Source organism: Phacochoerus africanus, chromosome 3 (assembly GCF_016906955.1).
Source record: "Phacochoerus africanus isolate WHEZ1 chromosome 3, ROS_Pafr_v1, whole genome shotgun sequence".
Lineage (NCBI taxonomy): Eukaryota > Metazoa > Chordata > Mammalia > Artiodactyla > Suidae > Phacochoerus > Phacochoerus africanus.
Window position 1 is genome coordinate 170,259,339 of NC_062546.1, and position 16,641 is coordinate 170,275,979.

General features: G+C 38.0%; 2 protein-coding genes across 10 annotated transcripts in view; one reads left to right on the forward strand and one right to left on the reverse strand.

Moving 5' to 3' along the window:
- HYCC2 (hyccin PI4KA lipid kinase complex subunit 2) overlaps positions 1 to 3,842 on the reverse strand; it is a 76,718-nt gene extending 72,876 nt beyond the window's left edge. For all 4 annotated transcript variants that reach the window (XM_047773207.1, XM_047773208.1, XM_047773209.1 and 1 more), the window contains exons 1-2: positions 3,762 to 3,842; positions 2,942 to 2,979 (exon numbers count right to left, since the gene is read on the reverse strand). The gene's annotated coding sequence lies outside the window, so the exon portion shown is untranslated. The remainder of the gene's footprint in view (positions 1 to 2,941; positions 2,980 to 3,761) is intronic.
- A 216-nt stretch (positions 3,843 to 4,058) lies between these two features.
- Positions 4,059 to 15,855, forward strand: NDUFB3 (NADH:ubiquinone oxidoreductase subunit B3). 6 transcript variants are annotated; one of them, XM_047773213.1, is made up of 4 exons: positions 4,059 to 4,217; positions 10,583 to 10,662; positions 11,822 to 11,974; positions 15,564 to 15,855. In XM_047773213.1, the coding sequence occupies exons 3-4, from the start codon at positions 11,835 to 11,837 to the stop codon at positions 15,718 to 15,720; spliced, it is 297 nt and encodes a 98-aa protein (XP_047629169.1). In that variant the 5' UTR covers positions 4,059 to 4,217; positions 10,583 to 10,662; positions 11,822 to 11,834; the 3' UTR covers positions 15,721 to 15,855. The 6 variants fall into 6 exon arrangements, with proteins under 6 accessions (XP_047629169.1, XP_047629168.1, XP_047629171.1 ...); XM_047773212.1 differs by having other exon boundaries at positions 11,833 to 11,974; XM_047773215.1 differs by having other exon boundaries at positions 10,583 to 10,653.
- The last annotated feature ends 786 nt before the right edge of the window (positions 15,856 to 16,641 follow it).

The window sequence follows — 16,641 nt, forward strand, 5'->3', positions numbered from 1 at the left end:
ACCAAGTCCTTAACTGCTAGGCCACCAGGGAACTCCTCAGGGAAGAACTGTAATTCTATAAATAATCAAGTCACATCTCAATACATTACACAATTGAGTTTTATTCCTTTCTCCAAAATTGAAGTCTACTCATTCACACTTCTTCTCATACTTGTCTCTATGACAGACTGATACCCAAACAGAAATCTAGAATTCATAAAGATGAACTCTGATTTTCTAAACAGAGCCTGTGTCAACACTTTCACAAAAGTTTTCATATATATTATTTGTTTTCAAAAGATAAATGTTTATCTTCAACATATCACCAACAGTATTTTTTTTGCCTTTTTTTCTTTTCTTTTTTTTTTTTTTTTAAGGGCCCCACCTGTGGCACATGAAGGTTCCCAGGCTAGGGGTGGAATCAGCCACAGCCAAGGCAACAGGGGATCCAAGCCATGTCTGTGACCTACACCACAGCTCATGGCAACACCAGATCCTTAACCCATTGTGTGAGGCCAGGGATCAAACCTTCGTCCTCATGGATACTAGTCAGATTCTTTTCTGCTGAGGCACGACAGGAACTCCATATCACAGCAATATTATTTAAGAAAAACTTTTATCATGAAAATTTCTTAATTTCCAATTCTAGTTTAATCTAGATCTAGATAGCTTTCAAAGACATTAAAAGAACAAGATGTGAGTAAATATCTGTGCAAAGCAAAGGTCTGAATCATGAAAGAAATTTAGTTTGGTTTATGTAATTCAGCTAAGTGCCAAGTAAAAACCAATCCCAACCAAAACATTCAGCACAATTTTTATTTCTGGCAACTTTAGCTCCTGGCTAGAAAATCCATCCTAGCTATGACATTAAATGATGAAATGTTATTGAGCTATAAAAATATTGATCGATTTAGAAGCCCTTTTTCTCAAGCTAAAACTACTATTCTAGTTCACATTACAGTATGAGAGCCTTGAGTTAGATCAATGATTTTCAAGTGGCAGGCCATGGTGGACCATATTATCTAGGGGATTTTTTTTGTCCTTCAAAATATATCTACCTCTTTTCATATTCCCCCTATTCTGCAGAGAAGTGGAGATGATATAATGGATATGTATGTGTGCCTTTTAAAAAATACTCAGATTATTCTGATATATATGTAATTCTCCACTTTCATGGAGAATTCCTGAATCAGGTCCAATTCTATTTTTTAACATTGCTATCAATAGCAGGCAAAAGAAACTGAGCTACAAAGTGACAAGAGCACAGCAGAAAGCTCTGCAGGTCAAGGGATGTACTAACAGCAGCTATAAGCTACCTTTAGAGCTTTCTGTGCCAGCTCCCTCCAGAATCCATTATATTACATTTTAGTCAATGACGAATGTTCAGTTCATCATCCTGAGAAAAGCACACAGTCTACTAGTCAGATAAAAATGTAAAAAGCTATTTTGGACAACAAAAATAAGCCACAGAAAAAGAAAAATACTCTTTTATTCTTACGTTAAAAGAACAATAATAAAGTACTATTTGGTGCAGCTGATAACTTGTTTGAAGACTTTTTGCCCCTATCTTATCATTTTAGAATTTCATTATGTAGCACTGGTTTTTCTCTTATAAAATTCAGTCAAGCTGAAAATTTTAATCATTCTAGAACCTAATAAACTACAATAAGATGCCAAAACTATATAAAAAAAAAACAATCAAACAATCCTAAATCCATACTGCATGTCAAGATAGCTTAAGAGTTAGATTTAAAAACTTTCAAGGTCCATTTTAGAGCAAACAACTATACTTCTTTACAGCCTTTGTTTCAAATTCCTTATAATCAACTCCAATACTGGAATGCACCAGAAAAGAGGATTTCTAATGATGTATAAATAATCAGCCAATCATTATTATGTTCTAATTTGGACTAGTGTTCCTTAAACCACTTAGTAATTTCCTACTCAATGTTCAACTTTATTACATTCCACAATGACACCTACTGGCCATTCAAAATCAACCATTAGTTCTCTAAGACAGCTCTAGTAGGCTGGTTACATAATCAGAAGAAACACATACACACATAGAGACACACATACATACCACACAGCATAAAAGCAGAGATTTATTCACATATACTCACACTAAAGACCTATACCTAAAATGGAAACAGAACTATTCTGTGACTGAGAGTACTGTTCTTGCCAAAAGATAAAAAGACAAAGAATGAAAACACCAAGTGTCAAAATTATTATCTGAAACACTGATAAATATCTCAGCACTCTAAACATTTAAAAACAAATTCTAATGATCCACTTCTTTATTAAATGACATTCATAAAGGCATTTTTAGATTTAGTTTCTGGGTTATATTAATATAATTTATTAGTAAGAGAAAAAAATCACATCTTAGAAAGTTTTTCTGACATGCAGTATTAAAGTAAGCTCAGGAAAATGATACACTTGCTAATACTACATTAGTCTTTATCTTCCAAGCTAAAAGCAACTTTTCAATCAGCTTACATTTTAGACATTTATAATGCTTCCTTTAAAACAGTCAGTGAGCTATAAAATCAAGTTTTTCATAGTCTGTCACTTCATAATACACACTGAATGGAATTCCTATTTTAATTCTACATTTCATTGTGCAAAAAATGAATTAAAAAACTAAAAAAAAAAAAAACCCACGATGATGTACAAGTAATTACGTCTATAAATGCATTTTACCTCTACTGGAGAGATACAAAGAACATACTTTTTAAACCCAAGAAATAAATAATTCATAAATAGCTTCTCAACTTACAGAGCAAATTACTTAAAAAGGTGATTCCCCCGGCAAAAAAAAAAAAAAACAGAAACAAAAAACCAAACGAATTCAGACCACCACCTTATTTTCAGTCTCTAACTTTCATAATATTTAGGGGGTAAAAAAAAAAAAAAATCTACCAACTAATTATCTAGTCATTTTCCAACTTGCACTTACCTCGTAGTATATATAAGTTCTTGAGGCTCTCCACTTTCCTGAAGATTTAAAAAAATTTTTTTTAATTAGCCTTGACCCTCAAAACAAATTCACGAACTACAAAACGTGAACCTGGCCACGCTCATCTCAAACAAACATTATCTCTCAGCCCAAGTCCATATTTGGGATGAGCTCTTCGTGACTACTCTATCCTTCATGCTTCCTCGCCCACAGAGCCTGCCAGGGTAGAAAACAGTCAAAGCAGTGAAAAAAACTATTCTGACATATCAATAGGTTGCAAGATCTCTTCTTCCAGGAGGGCAACCTACTTGTTTGGGTAAATAACAGCCATGGATTACATAATGCACAGCTATGAAGAGTTTCAAGGATCTGACCGCCAGTAAATATTTCTTCTCCGCTCCCTCCGTCCCCACCCGGAGAAATGGCCCTACGAAGCAAGCCCTAGGATTTCTCTCAGGTGCCTGCAATGCCGCGTCCTCTTCTCTCTTGGAGCTTCATGCAAGGAGTCCTCCAGCCCTCATTAAACCGTTTTGCTCCCGCCTCTTTCCGGTCTCCGCCGGCGCCTCCGCAGCCCCCCACGCCCGAGGCCCCCACATCGCCACTGGGCTCAGCCTCCACCCGCCTCGGCTGCCTTCTCTTCCTCACGACCCTCCCAAGCTGCTACCTGGTCTCTGAAAGGTTCCGGAACCACAAACACTCCAGCTACCGCCCTTCCCGAACCACCCACGTTAGATCCTCTCTATACTCCCTGCAGCCAGAGAAAAAGAAAATCCCTCTTTTCTGGTACTCCGTGTCCCCTAAAGACAGCGCCGCCGCCTACCTGTCACCCCGCTGCCTCCGGCTTCTTACCGCCACCGCCTCCCGCAGCAGCCTGCCAACTGCAGCGCAACAACCGGCCCTCCCATTGGGTGGGTCCACGCTCCAACAACCGCTCCGTTGATTGGAGAAAAATGGCCGCGGCCCTCCCTTTGTGCAGTGTCTAAAGATTCCGGTCTCCCAACAAAGACTCGTTGCCTCTTCCCCGCCCTTGGGTCCTCCACTGTTTCTCTTACATCAGTCAGACTCCAGATGCACAGATATGCGGGGAAATTTCCCACTTCCAGCCGTCTTCTTGTCATCTCCACCTGGACCAGGAATCTGTGCCCCCAGGACCAGAGTATTAAAATTCTCCTCTGCTTTCCTGCCGTGAGGTACTCGAGGTGACAACTTCCGTTTCCGGTTGCCTCCCGCTGGAGGGTTGAATGTTGAGTGTCCTGAGAGGTCAGATTGCTGTCAGGTAAATTGGGGATTTGGTGGGAGATCTGTTGATCGAGAATAAGAATGAGACTCTATCCTGGGAACTGTCAAAAAGGAGAGACTAAATGAGGAAATGATGAGAATATGTAACTCAAAATGGAAGGAGATCGAAGAACTAGCAGCGGAGAACTATGAAGTCCTTGAGTTGTGAGAGGTGATTGTAGAAGGATGTAGTGAGAATCCTTGTGGTTGCTAGGTACAGATGCTATTTTTCCACTTCTGCCACTTGCAGTACCCCCTTGCCCCATGTTTTTTGGTTTACCAGCTCTCAAATTGAATATTTGTAAAATAGGAATAACTGTAATACCTGCCTTACCGTCATGTATAGTATAGATTTGATTAAGATTTTTCTGGTATGAATGTTTATGACATAATGTTAAAGTGAAAAAAAAGGGTACAAAACCACATCAATTTTTGTAGTGATTACTATTTTTATTTATTTGTTTGTTTATTTAGTCTTTTGAGGGCCGCACCCGTGGCATATGGAGGTTCCTAGGCTAGGGGTCTAATCGGAGCTGTTGCTGCCAGCCTAGGCCAGAGCCACCGCAATGCCAGATCCAAGCCTCGTCTGCGACGTACACCACAGCTCATGGCAACACGAGATCCTTAACCCTGCTGAGCGAGGCCAGGGATTGAGCCTGCGACCTCATGGTTCCTAGTCGGATTGTTTCCACGGAGCCAAGACGGGAACTACAGTGATTACTATTTTTAAATTGCATATATGCAGATAAAGGGGCTGGAAGAGACATCACATGTGAAAATAGATAATTTGTCTTTTGTTTTCTAATGTTACTACCGTATTCGCAGTTTTGTTTTGTTTTTTGTTTATTTGTTTTTTTTTTTTTTTTTTGTCTTTTTTGCCATTTCTAGGGCCGCTCCCGCGGCATATGGAGGTTCCCAGGCTAGAGGTCGAATCGGAGCTGTAGCCGCCGGCCTACGCCAGAGCCACAGCAAGCGGGATCCGAGTCGCGTCTGCAACCTACACCACAGCTCATAGCAACGCCGGATCGTTAACCCACTGAGCAAGGGCAGGGACCGAACCCGCTACCTCATGGTTCCTAGTCGGATTCGTTAACCACTGCGCCACGACGGGAACTCCCCGTATTCACAGTTTTTAAAGTGAGGGGAAGTTAGGATATATACTTCAAAGTCTTTAGCAAACTGCGAAAATACTTATAGTGTAAGTGGAATTACTCTTTTTATTTCCTTTCTAGGCAAAGTATGCCAGCCTTATTTAGTGAAAGTTGATCTCCACCAAACTTTTAGATAGAATTAGGTGAAAAAAAATCGTGATTACATGTTCTTTTCCTGTTGAACTAATTTCCTTGCTGTTCTTATTTGAACAGCTCTGAAACTGAAATAATCACCTCTTCTTAAGTCCTTGGCACAATTTAAGTCACTTTATCTAATTTTAGTTTTTATTGTGAAATATGCATAACAGAAGGGTGTATAAAACATAAGTACATTTTTAAGAATTATAATTAAACAAACACTTGGTCACTACCCCTCAGGTTAGAAAATAAAGCATTGGCAAAAACTTAAACATGTATTCTCAACAGAGGTGATTGGCCTTCAAGGAGGTAAAAGTTGTTTCTTGTGGAGATGGGGTGAGAGAGCAAAAAAAAAAAAAAAATCCCTTGGATGATATAATGGTTTGAAATCCTCCAAAGAGCCATAGTACATAAACTGTGGTATTAAAATTTCATGGAGGGTGGGGTAGGGTGAGAACGTGGTAGGGAAAAGAAATGTCTCAGAAAGCCCCTGTATGGTAATTACAATACATTGAAAAAACACTGCCTTAGGAGCTCCCTGTATGAGTTTCTGATTCCATCTCCTCCGCCAAGAGGTAACCACTATCCTAATTTGTGATAATCATTTACTTGTTTCACTTAAATTTTTCCTTCTATGATGCATTCCTAGAAAATGGATTGTTGGGTTTTTCCATTTCTATTCACCCCTTTTTCATTGTTATATTTGTGAAATTCATTCATGCTTTTGCACGTGGTTTTCAATGTGTAATATTCTACAATTAATCCATTCTACTGTTGGACATTTGAGTTGTTTAAAGTTTGGGGCTGGCATAAATAATATGGCTAAAAATGTTCTTATAAAATATCTCTTGTTATACAGATGGGTGAGTTTCTCTAGAGCAGTGCTGTCCAATGGAAATATAATACAAACCACATTCGTAGTTTAAAATTTTCTGGTAGCCATGTTAAAAAGGTAAAAAGAAACAGAATTAATTTTAATAATGTATTTCATCTAACTCAGTACGTATATTCAAAATATTAAGAGTTTCAAGGGAGTTCCTGTGTGGCTCAGCAGGTTACGACTGTAACTAGCATCGGTGAGGATATGGTTTGATCCCTGACCTCACTTGGTGGGTTAAGGATCCAGCATTGCCATGAACTGTGGTGTAGGTTACAGATGTGGCTCAGATCCCTTACTGCTGTGGCTGTGGGGTAGGCTGGCAGCTGCAGCTCTGATTCGACCCCTAGCCTGGAAATGTCCATGTGCCGCAGGTGTGGCCCTAAAAAGAAAAAAAAAAAGGTATATTTTCAAGATATAGCCAGTATTAAAAGTTATCAATGAAATATTTTACATTTTCTTCATGCTGTCTTCAATTGGTATATTTTACACTTACAGACTATGCTAAATTTTCATAAATATAAACTTAATCTGTATTTATATTTCACAAAATTTACAGTTGATAAACTAGATTTGGATGCCCAGTTTGTTCCAAACACACATTAAAATTTTCCCATAACTGGTTTGAAAATCTGTTTTGAAATTTAAATTAATTAGAATTAAACGCAAATTCTCAGTTCCTTAGTTGCACAGGCCCCATTTCAGGTGCTAATGGCTACCATACTAGATAGTACCGATCTAGAGTATATATACAGTACCTCTGACTGGAATTGTTAGACCGTAAAGTATTTCAGCTATTCAACTTTTCTAGGTCATGCCAAACATTTTTTTTTTTTTTTTTTACAGTGGTTGTGCTAAATCACATTCTCACCACCTGGGTGTAAAAGTGGAAGGCATATCATCACAATGTGTTTTCTCCAGTTTTCACAGTCTTGCAAAGTAGTTTTAACCTCATGCTATATGAAGAAACAGAAGTTCAGAGAGATTAAAATGATTTGCCCAGGATTTTACAGCTAAAAATGGTGCATGCAGGGTTTGATGCCAGATCTGTACAGCATCAAAGTCTGCACTTACATAGAATTCCAAACTCCTCCTTCCAGTGATCATCATAGCATTGTTTGATTAATGGCTATACTGAAGTAGAAATAATTTTCAAAAGAAAACGAAGACTCCCTAAAAATGATGTTCAACTTTTTTCTTTTTGAAAAGTCATTGAAATATTATATTTAGTAAATATACAGGAGCCCTTTCTGACATATTTTAATTAGATAGAAAAGAAAATACATTGAATTTATTGAAGGACATTTGTTTAGGAGAAATGGATGTATGTATACTTTTGTGTTTTTTTCCAAAGATTCATCTTCCAAATTAGTTAATATTTTGAGCATAGTAATATTGTAACTTTGAGATAGCCTTCATACCATGGTAATATTTCAGTTTTCATTTTAAATATCAAACTATTTAATAAAAAAATTTGTATTCTCTTCCAAGTACATTGATACTCCAGTAGGTTTAGTATTCTAGACTTGACATTTGTCAAAATAAATTTGTCTTGTAATCTTTTTTTTTTTTTTTGTCTTTTTGCCATTTCTTGGGCCACTCCCGTGGCATATGGAGGTTCCCAGGCTAGGGGTCAAATCGGAGCTGTTGCCGCTGGCCTACACCACAGCCACAGCAGCTCATGGCAATGCCGGATCCTTAGCCCACTGAGCGAGGCCAGGGATCTAACCCAAAACCTCATGGTTCCTAGTCGGATTCGTTAACCACTGAGCCATGACGGGAACTCCAGAGTTTGTTTAGTAATCTAAAAATTTTGGAATTAAGCATTACTTAAAAAAAATTTTTTTGAAAACAGTTTGAAGAGGTCAACACTTTATCATTATAATTAAATGCTTCTAAAAATCTTCTGTGATAGTATATTGAATCTCAAGTCAGACTGAACTCTGAAACCATAATTTATTTCCTTTATAATATTAAATCCACCAAATAGTAATGAAATAATGGATTATATGTTTCCTTCAAAGTTGTGAATGTTGTAGTTTTAACTTTTTTAGCGAGTATTGATTTGTATTCTCTTTTATATGTGAAAATCATCGATATAATGTTTTGTGATATCTTAACGTGTCTAAAATAAAAATACTTAAGTGTTGGCTAGTTTGTCAAAATTACTATGAGCAGTATTCTGGGAAATATTGTTTGATGAAATGAGCACTTCACATAATTTATCTTTAGCATACACTGATGATTTATCTCTGTCTTCTGAAATGCAGTGTAGAAATCTGCTTTATTATTGGACTTGTTTATAGTTATAAATGCAGACAAAATGGTAATAATTATTGAGTTTGGTTTTATTTCTGGAAAGCAGTGACTATAGAATTGCTGCTGCTAACCTTATACAAATTACAGTATAGCATTATTAATTCATACACTCATAATTTGAAATTCATAACAATTTAACTGGGGATTGAGCTAAAGTTTATTTTTGTGTTATCTGTTAAAATAACACTAGATGAAGAGTTCCCGTCGTGGCTCAGTGGTTAACGAATCTGACTAGGAACCATGAGGTTGCGGGTTTGATCCCTGGCCTTGCTCAGTGGGTTAGGGATCCAGCGTTGCCGTGGGCTGTGGTGTAGGTCGCAGATGTGGCTTGGATCCCTTGCTGTGGCTCTGGCGTAGGCCGGCGGCTACAGCTCCGATTAGACCCCTAGCCTGGAAACCTCCATATGCCGCGGGTGCAGCCCTAGGGAAAAAAAACAAAAACAAAACTAGAGGAGGTGCTGCCGTGGTGCAGTGGGTTAAGAATCTGATTACAGCGGCTCCGTTCCTTGCAGAGGCCGGGTTCAGTCTCTGGCACAATGGTTTAAAGGATCTGGCGCTGCCACAACTGTGGCAGATCGCAGCTGTGGCTGGGATTCAATCCCAGGCCCATATGCCTTGGGTGTGGCCATAAAAAAAGGGAACAAAAACAGGAACACTGCAAAACTGAAATCTTTTTTATTTTTTGTCTTTTTAGGGCCCCACCTGCAGCATATGGAGGTCCCCAGGCTGGGGTCTAATCAGAGCTGTAGCTGCCAGCCTATGCCAGAGCCACAACAACGCCAGATCCGAGTCTTCAACCTACACCACAATTTACGGCAACATTGGCTTCTTAACCCACTGAGCAAGGACAGGGATCGAACCCATAACCTCATCGTTCCTAGTCGGATTCATTTCCCTTTGCCACAATGGGAACTCTCAAAACTGAAATCTTTATGTACCTACTGAGGACATATTTTATTTAAGCAAACTTATCGCCTAAAGAGGGGACCTAAGATCTCTTTTGATCTAGTTCGGGAATCAGCAAACTGTAGCCTGCTGGCCAGATTCAGTCCATTGCCTGTTTTTATGTGGCCAGTGAGCTAAAGAGGTTTTGTTTTGTTTTGTTGTTGCTTTTTAGGGCTGCACCCTCGGCATATGGAGGTTCCCAGGCTAGGGGTGGAATCAGAGCCACAGCTCATGGCAACACCAGATCCTTAATCCACTGAGAGGGGCCAGGGATCGAACACCAAACCTCATGGTTCCTATTCATATTCGTTTCTGCTGCACCATGACGGGAACTCCTAAGAAGGGTTTTCAGTAGTGGTGGTCCACCCCCCCACCCCACCCCCCACTTACTTCCAGCATATGGAAGTTCCAGGGCCAGGGCTAGGGATTATACCCAAGTCACAGTTGCAGACTGTGAGTTCTTAACCTGCTGTGCCACAAAGGATCTTCCAAGAAGAATTTTTAAAGATGAATATTTTCAATCAATTTCATACTAAACTTTGAGCCCCAGGTAACCGAAATGTTATCCCTCAAGCAGGGAATTGCATTTTTTCCATCAGAAGACTTATATTACAGGAATTTCCTGGTGGCTCAGCAGGTTAAGGATCTGGCGTTGTCACTGCTGTGGCATGGGTTCGATCCCTGGCCCTGGAACTTCTTCATGCCGCGGCAGAGCCAAAAATTAAAATTAAATAAAACTTTGAAAAAATCATTTTAAAAAGACCTATATTACAAAAAAGTATACTCAATTACTATATTTTGAATTTTTTCAGTAAAATACTTTTGGAGATTTGTTTTCTCTCCCTTTATTATAAGTACCTACATGATGTCTTTGGTTGTATCTCTTGGCCCACAAAGCTTAAAATATTTACTTCCTTATCTGGCTCTTTACAGAAAGTTCATGCGATCCGTATGTATTAACCACAGTAGTACTACATAATAAAAGAATCACCTGAAGAAAGCAGGTAACAACAGTATGTACAACATTTTTGTTTTACATATTCACGCATTATGAAAGGATACAAAAGAAGGAAACAGTATTGCTTAAAAGTTAGGAGCAAGGGCTCTGAAATGAAACTGCAAGGTTTAGAACCCAATTGTACCATGAACTATTTGTGTTACTTTCAGAAGTTACTTACCTTCTTGGAGTTTCATTGTCAATTTAAGTTCAAAGAGTTGTTTTAGGAATAACAGAGTCAAGATAGTTAAAGCACTTTAACATAGTGCATCTGGCACATAGGGCATGATGAAGGTTTGCTATTATTATAAAAAAGAAAGCAACTGAATAATAAATGGTTATCTTTTTTTCTTCTTTTCTTTCTTTCTTTTTTTCTTTTTTTTTTTTTTTTTGTCTTTTTGCTTTTTCTAGGGCTGCTTCCTGTGGCATATGGAGGTTCCCAGGCTAGGGGTCTAATCGGAGCTGTAGCCACTGGCCAATGCCACAGGCACAGCAACTTGGGATCTGAGCCGCATCTGCAACCTAACGGCTCACAGCAACGCCAGATCCTTAACCCACTGAGCAAGGCCAGGGATCGAACCGGCAACTTCATGGTTCCTACTCGGATTTGCTAACCATTGCGCCACAATGGGAACTCCAATAAATGGTTATCTTTTAGCGGTGGGGTTAACTGATTATTTTTCTTTCTTTCTTTTTGTTGTTGTTGTTGTTGTTGCTATTTCTTGGGCCGCTCCCGCGGCATATGGAGGTTCCCAGGCCAGGGGTCGAATCGGAGCCATAGCCACCGGCCTACGCCAGAGCCACAGCAACTCGGGATCCGAGCCGCGTCTGCAACCTGCACCACAGCTCACGGCAACGCCGGATCGTTAACCCACTGAGCAAGGGCAGGGACCGAACCCGCAACCTCATGGTTCCTAGTCGGATTCGTTAACCACTGCGCCACGACGGGAACTCCTATTTTTCTTTTTTATGTTTTACATATGTATATCTCCTAACTGCAAACATGAACTAGTTATATAATAAGACAGTTTTACAAAATTTCTTAACTTAGAACTTTTGATTTTATATTTGGCTCTCTTTTTAAAATGTTAATTTTAAATGTTTCACCTTAAAATATAAATAGTAAACTTGGTTCTTTGATACCTACAATCTATGTATTTCTCCCTAAACTAAAGTTTTCCTATAGACATGGCCCATGGACATGGACATGAACATGGTCATAGTAAAATGGAACTTCCAGATTATAAACAGTGGAAGATAGAAGGGACACCATTAGAAACTGTCCAGGAGAAGCTGGCTGCACGAGGACTAAGGGATCCATGGGGCCGGTAAGAATAATGAAATAAAATAGAATTTAGCCTAGAGAAGCAGTCTCTTATGTGCCTTTTCAATGTATTCCCTTTTTTAAAAAATCATTGAAAGTAGTTTTCCATGTAAGTTTTTAAATCAGCTTTATTGAAATATCATTTACACAAAGTAAAATTCACCCCATTAGGTGTATCATTCCATGAGTGCTGACAGATGTAGGCAGTTTTGTGACCACCACCACCCACAATCATAATACAGAATATTTCTGTCATACCAGGAAGTTCCCTCATGACCCTTTGCTGTCCTACACTTAGATCTCGGCCACTCTTGATCTGCTTTTTCTAGAATTCTGTACAATTGGAATCATATTGTATGTGGTCTTTTGTTCTGGCCACTTCCAGCTAACATAATGCTTTTGAGATTTATGCACATTGTTAACTTGTATCCATAGTTCCTTTCTTTTTTATTGGTGAATAATATTCCCTTGTATGCACATACCTCATTTTGTTTACTCTTCACGAGTTAATGACCATTGTGTTGTTTCCACTTTTTGGCTATTCATGGGTAGTTGCTTTAATCTTTCAAGTACAAGTCTGTGTAAACATATGTTTTTATTTCTCTTGGGTAAATATCTAACAGTGAGATTTCTGAATCATTAGAAAAGTATATATATATATATTTTTTTTAATTAAATACTGCCAAGCTGTTTTCCAAAGTGGCTGTATCATTTTGCATTCCCATCAATAATGCATGAGAATTTCAGTTGCTCCATGTTCCTCATCCATACTTGGTTTTATCAGCCTTTTAATTTTAGCCATTCTAGTAGGATAGTGATACTTCTTTAGGTTTTTTGTCCATGAAGAGTGAAGATCATGAGAATCTTTTCATGTGCCTGCTTATTTGTCATTTATGTATTTTCTTGGGTGAAATGTCTGTTCAGATCTTTGCCCATTTTATTTAATTGAACTGTAAGAGTTCTCTGTATATTTTTAATATAAGTCCTTCATCAGATATGTTTTGCAGATTTTTTCCCAGAGTGTGGCTTATCTTTTCATTTTCTTAACAATATCTTTCAAACAGTTTTAAATTTTGATTAAGTCTCAGTTTACCATTTGTTTCCTTCTATGGTTTGTGCTTTTTGTAAGATTTTCTCCTAATGTCTCTTCTGGGAGCTTTTAATGTATTCTTTCTCACATTTAGGCATATGATCCATTTTTTGAGTTAATTTTTTGTCATATAAGATAAGGATGGAGGCTAGTGTTTTTGCACGTGGACATCCAGTTATTCCAGTTGTTCCAGCACTGTATATTAAAAGACCACCTTTCCCCATTAATTTACCTTGATACCATTGTCAAAAATCAATTGACAATATCCACAGGGCTTATCTCTGGATACAATTCTGTTACTGTGATCAATATGTCTATCCTTATGTCAGTACCCCACTGTCTTCAAATCAGGTGTAAAATAGATGTCCAACTTTTTTATTTTTAATTGTCTTAGCTATTCTAGGTTCTTTGCACTTATGTTTAAATTTTGGATGAGCTTTTCAGTTTCTACAAAAAGCCTGTTTGGATTTTAACTGGGATCACCTTGAATTTTTAGTTCAATTGGGGATAATTGATGTCTTAACAATACTGAGTCTTATAGTCCATGGACAAGTTAGATCCTCTTTAATTTTCTCAGCAGTGTTTTATTGCTTCATATACAGTCTAGTACATATTTTGGTAAATTTATCCTGAAAATTTCCATATTTTTTATACTATTGTAAATGGTATTAAAAAAAAAATTTTTTTTTGGCCACACATGCAGCATGTGACAGTTCCCGACCAGAGATCGAACCTGTGCCACAGCAGTGACCCTAGCTGCTGCAGCAACAACACCAGATCCTTAACCCACTGAGTCACAAAGGAACTCCAATGCTATTGTAAATGGTAGTTTTAAACTTCAAATTCCAACTGTTCATTGCTAATATATAAAAATATGATTGTTTTTTATATATTGACTATTTATCTTGTTACCTTGCTAAATATACTCAATTTCTTTTTTTTTTTTGGTCTTTTTGCCATTTCTTGGGCCGCTCCTGCGGCATATGGAGATTCCCAGGCTAGAAGTCGAATCACAGCTATAGCTGCTGGCCTACACCAGAGCCACAGCAGTGCAGGATCCGAGCCACGTCTGCAACCTACACCACAGCTCACGGCAACGCTGGACCCTTAACCCACTGAGCAAGGGCAGGGATCGAACCCGCAACCTCATGGTTCCTAGTCGGATTCATTAACCACTGCGCCACCACGGGAACTCCTCAATTTCTTTTTCTTGCATTATTACACTAGCTAACACTATTAACATAATGTTGAATAAAAGTGGTGTAAGCATACATGCTAGCTTTGTCTCTAATTGGGGAAAGCATTCAGTCTAGCGTCATTAGGTGTAATATTAGTTGTAGGATGGTCATAAATGCCTTTCATCAAGTTGAGGAATTTCTCTTCTATTCATGGATTATTGTGAGTTACTATTATTATTGTTACTGTTACTAATGGGTGTTGAATTTTGTTAAATCCTTTTTCTACATCTATTAAGATGCTCACATAGTTTTTTTTATTCTGTAGTATGGTGAGTAAATTTTATTGATTTTCAAATATTATACTAATCTTGTATTCCTGAGACAAACCCTACTTCATGATATATTATGCTTTTAAGTATTGCTAGATTCAGTTTTCTAAAATTTTGTTAGGAATATTTGCATCTGTATTCACGAGGAATATTAATCTGTAGTTTTCTTCTAACATCTTTATTGTTGGTATCTTAAAATAGATTTGATTAGCTCTCATAAGTCAGATTTTCAAAGTTAAGTGGGTTTTTCTCTTTATTACATTTTTTTTCCACTCATTTATCCTCCTTACCCATGAGAGGAGACTTTTTTTTCCCTAGAGCTCTCAGATTTCTGTTTCCTCCTCTGTTCAGGATTCTCAGAAGAATGATTGCCAGAGCAGGAAGTTAGTCTTCTAAAGTCCAGACTTTTATGACAGGAAAAAGCAATGATCGTCTTGAATAGTAATGGTATTATCAAGTGTTTACATACTCTTTGTGCCAAAATACATTGTACGTTACCCTGTGTAATTTTTATAATAACACTATAAGGTAGGTAGATAGTAATCATTGTAGACGAGGAAACAAGCCCTGGCAGGTTAAGTAACTTGCCCAGCCCAAAAGGTTGTGTATCGAGTATAAGCGGCAAAGCAAAGATTAATACCCAACTTCTTAGCTTCCTCTTTCCATGAAGCTGTAATGACTAGTATGGGCAAAGCTACACGGCTGACCTCTGACAGGCCAAAATGAGTCTTGCATTTGAGAAGTCTGTAAAATCCTGACTATTATGACTGTGAAATATGAAATCATCGTGTTTTTTTCTTGTATTTCATGTATGAAATGTGGTCATATAGACCTAATTACGTCATGCCCCAGGAAGATTCCTATTGTGATCCACTTAGATTATCTTATATAAGGTTGAATTTAAGTCTGTTAGAAAGATGAAAATCAAATAGATTTTACTCAGTGAATGTACATTAAGTCATATGTGATTATAATTTTTCCCTTTTTTTCCTCCAGCAATGAAGCTTGGAGATACTCTGGTGGCTTTGCAAACAATGTTTCCTTTGTTGGTGCATTATTAAAAGGATTCAAATGGGGGTTTGCTGCATTTGTGGTAGCTGTAGGGGCTGAATATTACCTGGAGTCCCAGAACAAAGATAAGAAGCATCACTGAAGATAACATCTGGAAGTATCTTTTAATGTTTTCTTAAGTCTCTTATGGAAAGATTTCTTCGTTGTAGCCTACTCGCCTGTGTGTTTGTTCCTTAAAGAATACTAGTAAGATTTAATAAAATAAGAATACACGTTGTATCAGTCTGCTTTGTCATTCTTTTAAAAAAAGTGTCTTGAAGTTCCCGTCATGGTGCAGCGGAAATGAATCTGAATAGCTACCATGAGGTTGCAGGTTCGATCCCTGTCCTTACTTAGTGGGTTAAGGATCCAATTTTGCCATGAGCTGTCGTGTAGGTCTCAGACGCAGCTCAGAACCTGCGTTGCTGTGGCTGTGGTGTAGGTCAGCAGTTGTAGCTCCAATTGGACTCCTAGCCTGGGAAACTTCATATGCCACAGGTATGGCCCTAAAATGCAACATAAAATAAAGTAAAATAAAATAAAATAAAGATAATAATAAAATTTAAAAAGTATCTTGAGCCATGTTGGATTTGCTTTAGAAAACAGGGAGGGGTTGAGTACTGGCAGCAGTACATTGTGCATATAGCAGATAACCAACATGTATTTGAACAAATGGATATGTTCTAGTAAGTTTTTTTTTTTAATTTTTAAATTGTAAATTTTACCGTCTTGTTTTTAAGTGAACAGTGACGTTGAGTACATTCATAATGTAGTGCTACCATCACCACCATCCATCTCCATAAATCTTCATCTTTTAAAACTGAAAGTCTATGCCCATTAATTAATGGCCCCTCATTTTCCATGCCCTCCAGCCTCTGCTAACCATCATTCTACTTTCTGTCTCTGATTTTTGACTGAGTACGTCATATAAGTAGGATCATATATTCTTAACCTCCAGGCCAACAGGGAACTTCTTTCCTTATATTTTAATTTGAAATTTATTGCCTGAATTCCTTAGGAGCTG

Bases quoted from the DNA above. Each gene is read 5' to 3' on its own strand.
- NDUFB3 (XM_047773211.1), top strand. From the start codon at position 4,183: ATGTTGAGTGTCCTGAGAGGTCAGATTGCTGTCAG. The intron at 4,218-11,821 runs GTAAATTGGGGA...CCTAAACTAAAG, and splicing joins AGAGGTCAGATTGCTGTCAG to TTTTCCTATAGACATGGCCC. The intron at 11,975-15,563 runs GTAAGAATAATG...TTTTTCCTCCAG, and splicing joins CTAAGGGATCCATGGGGCCG to CAATGAAGCTTGGAGATACT.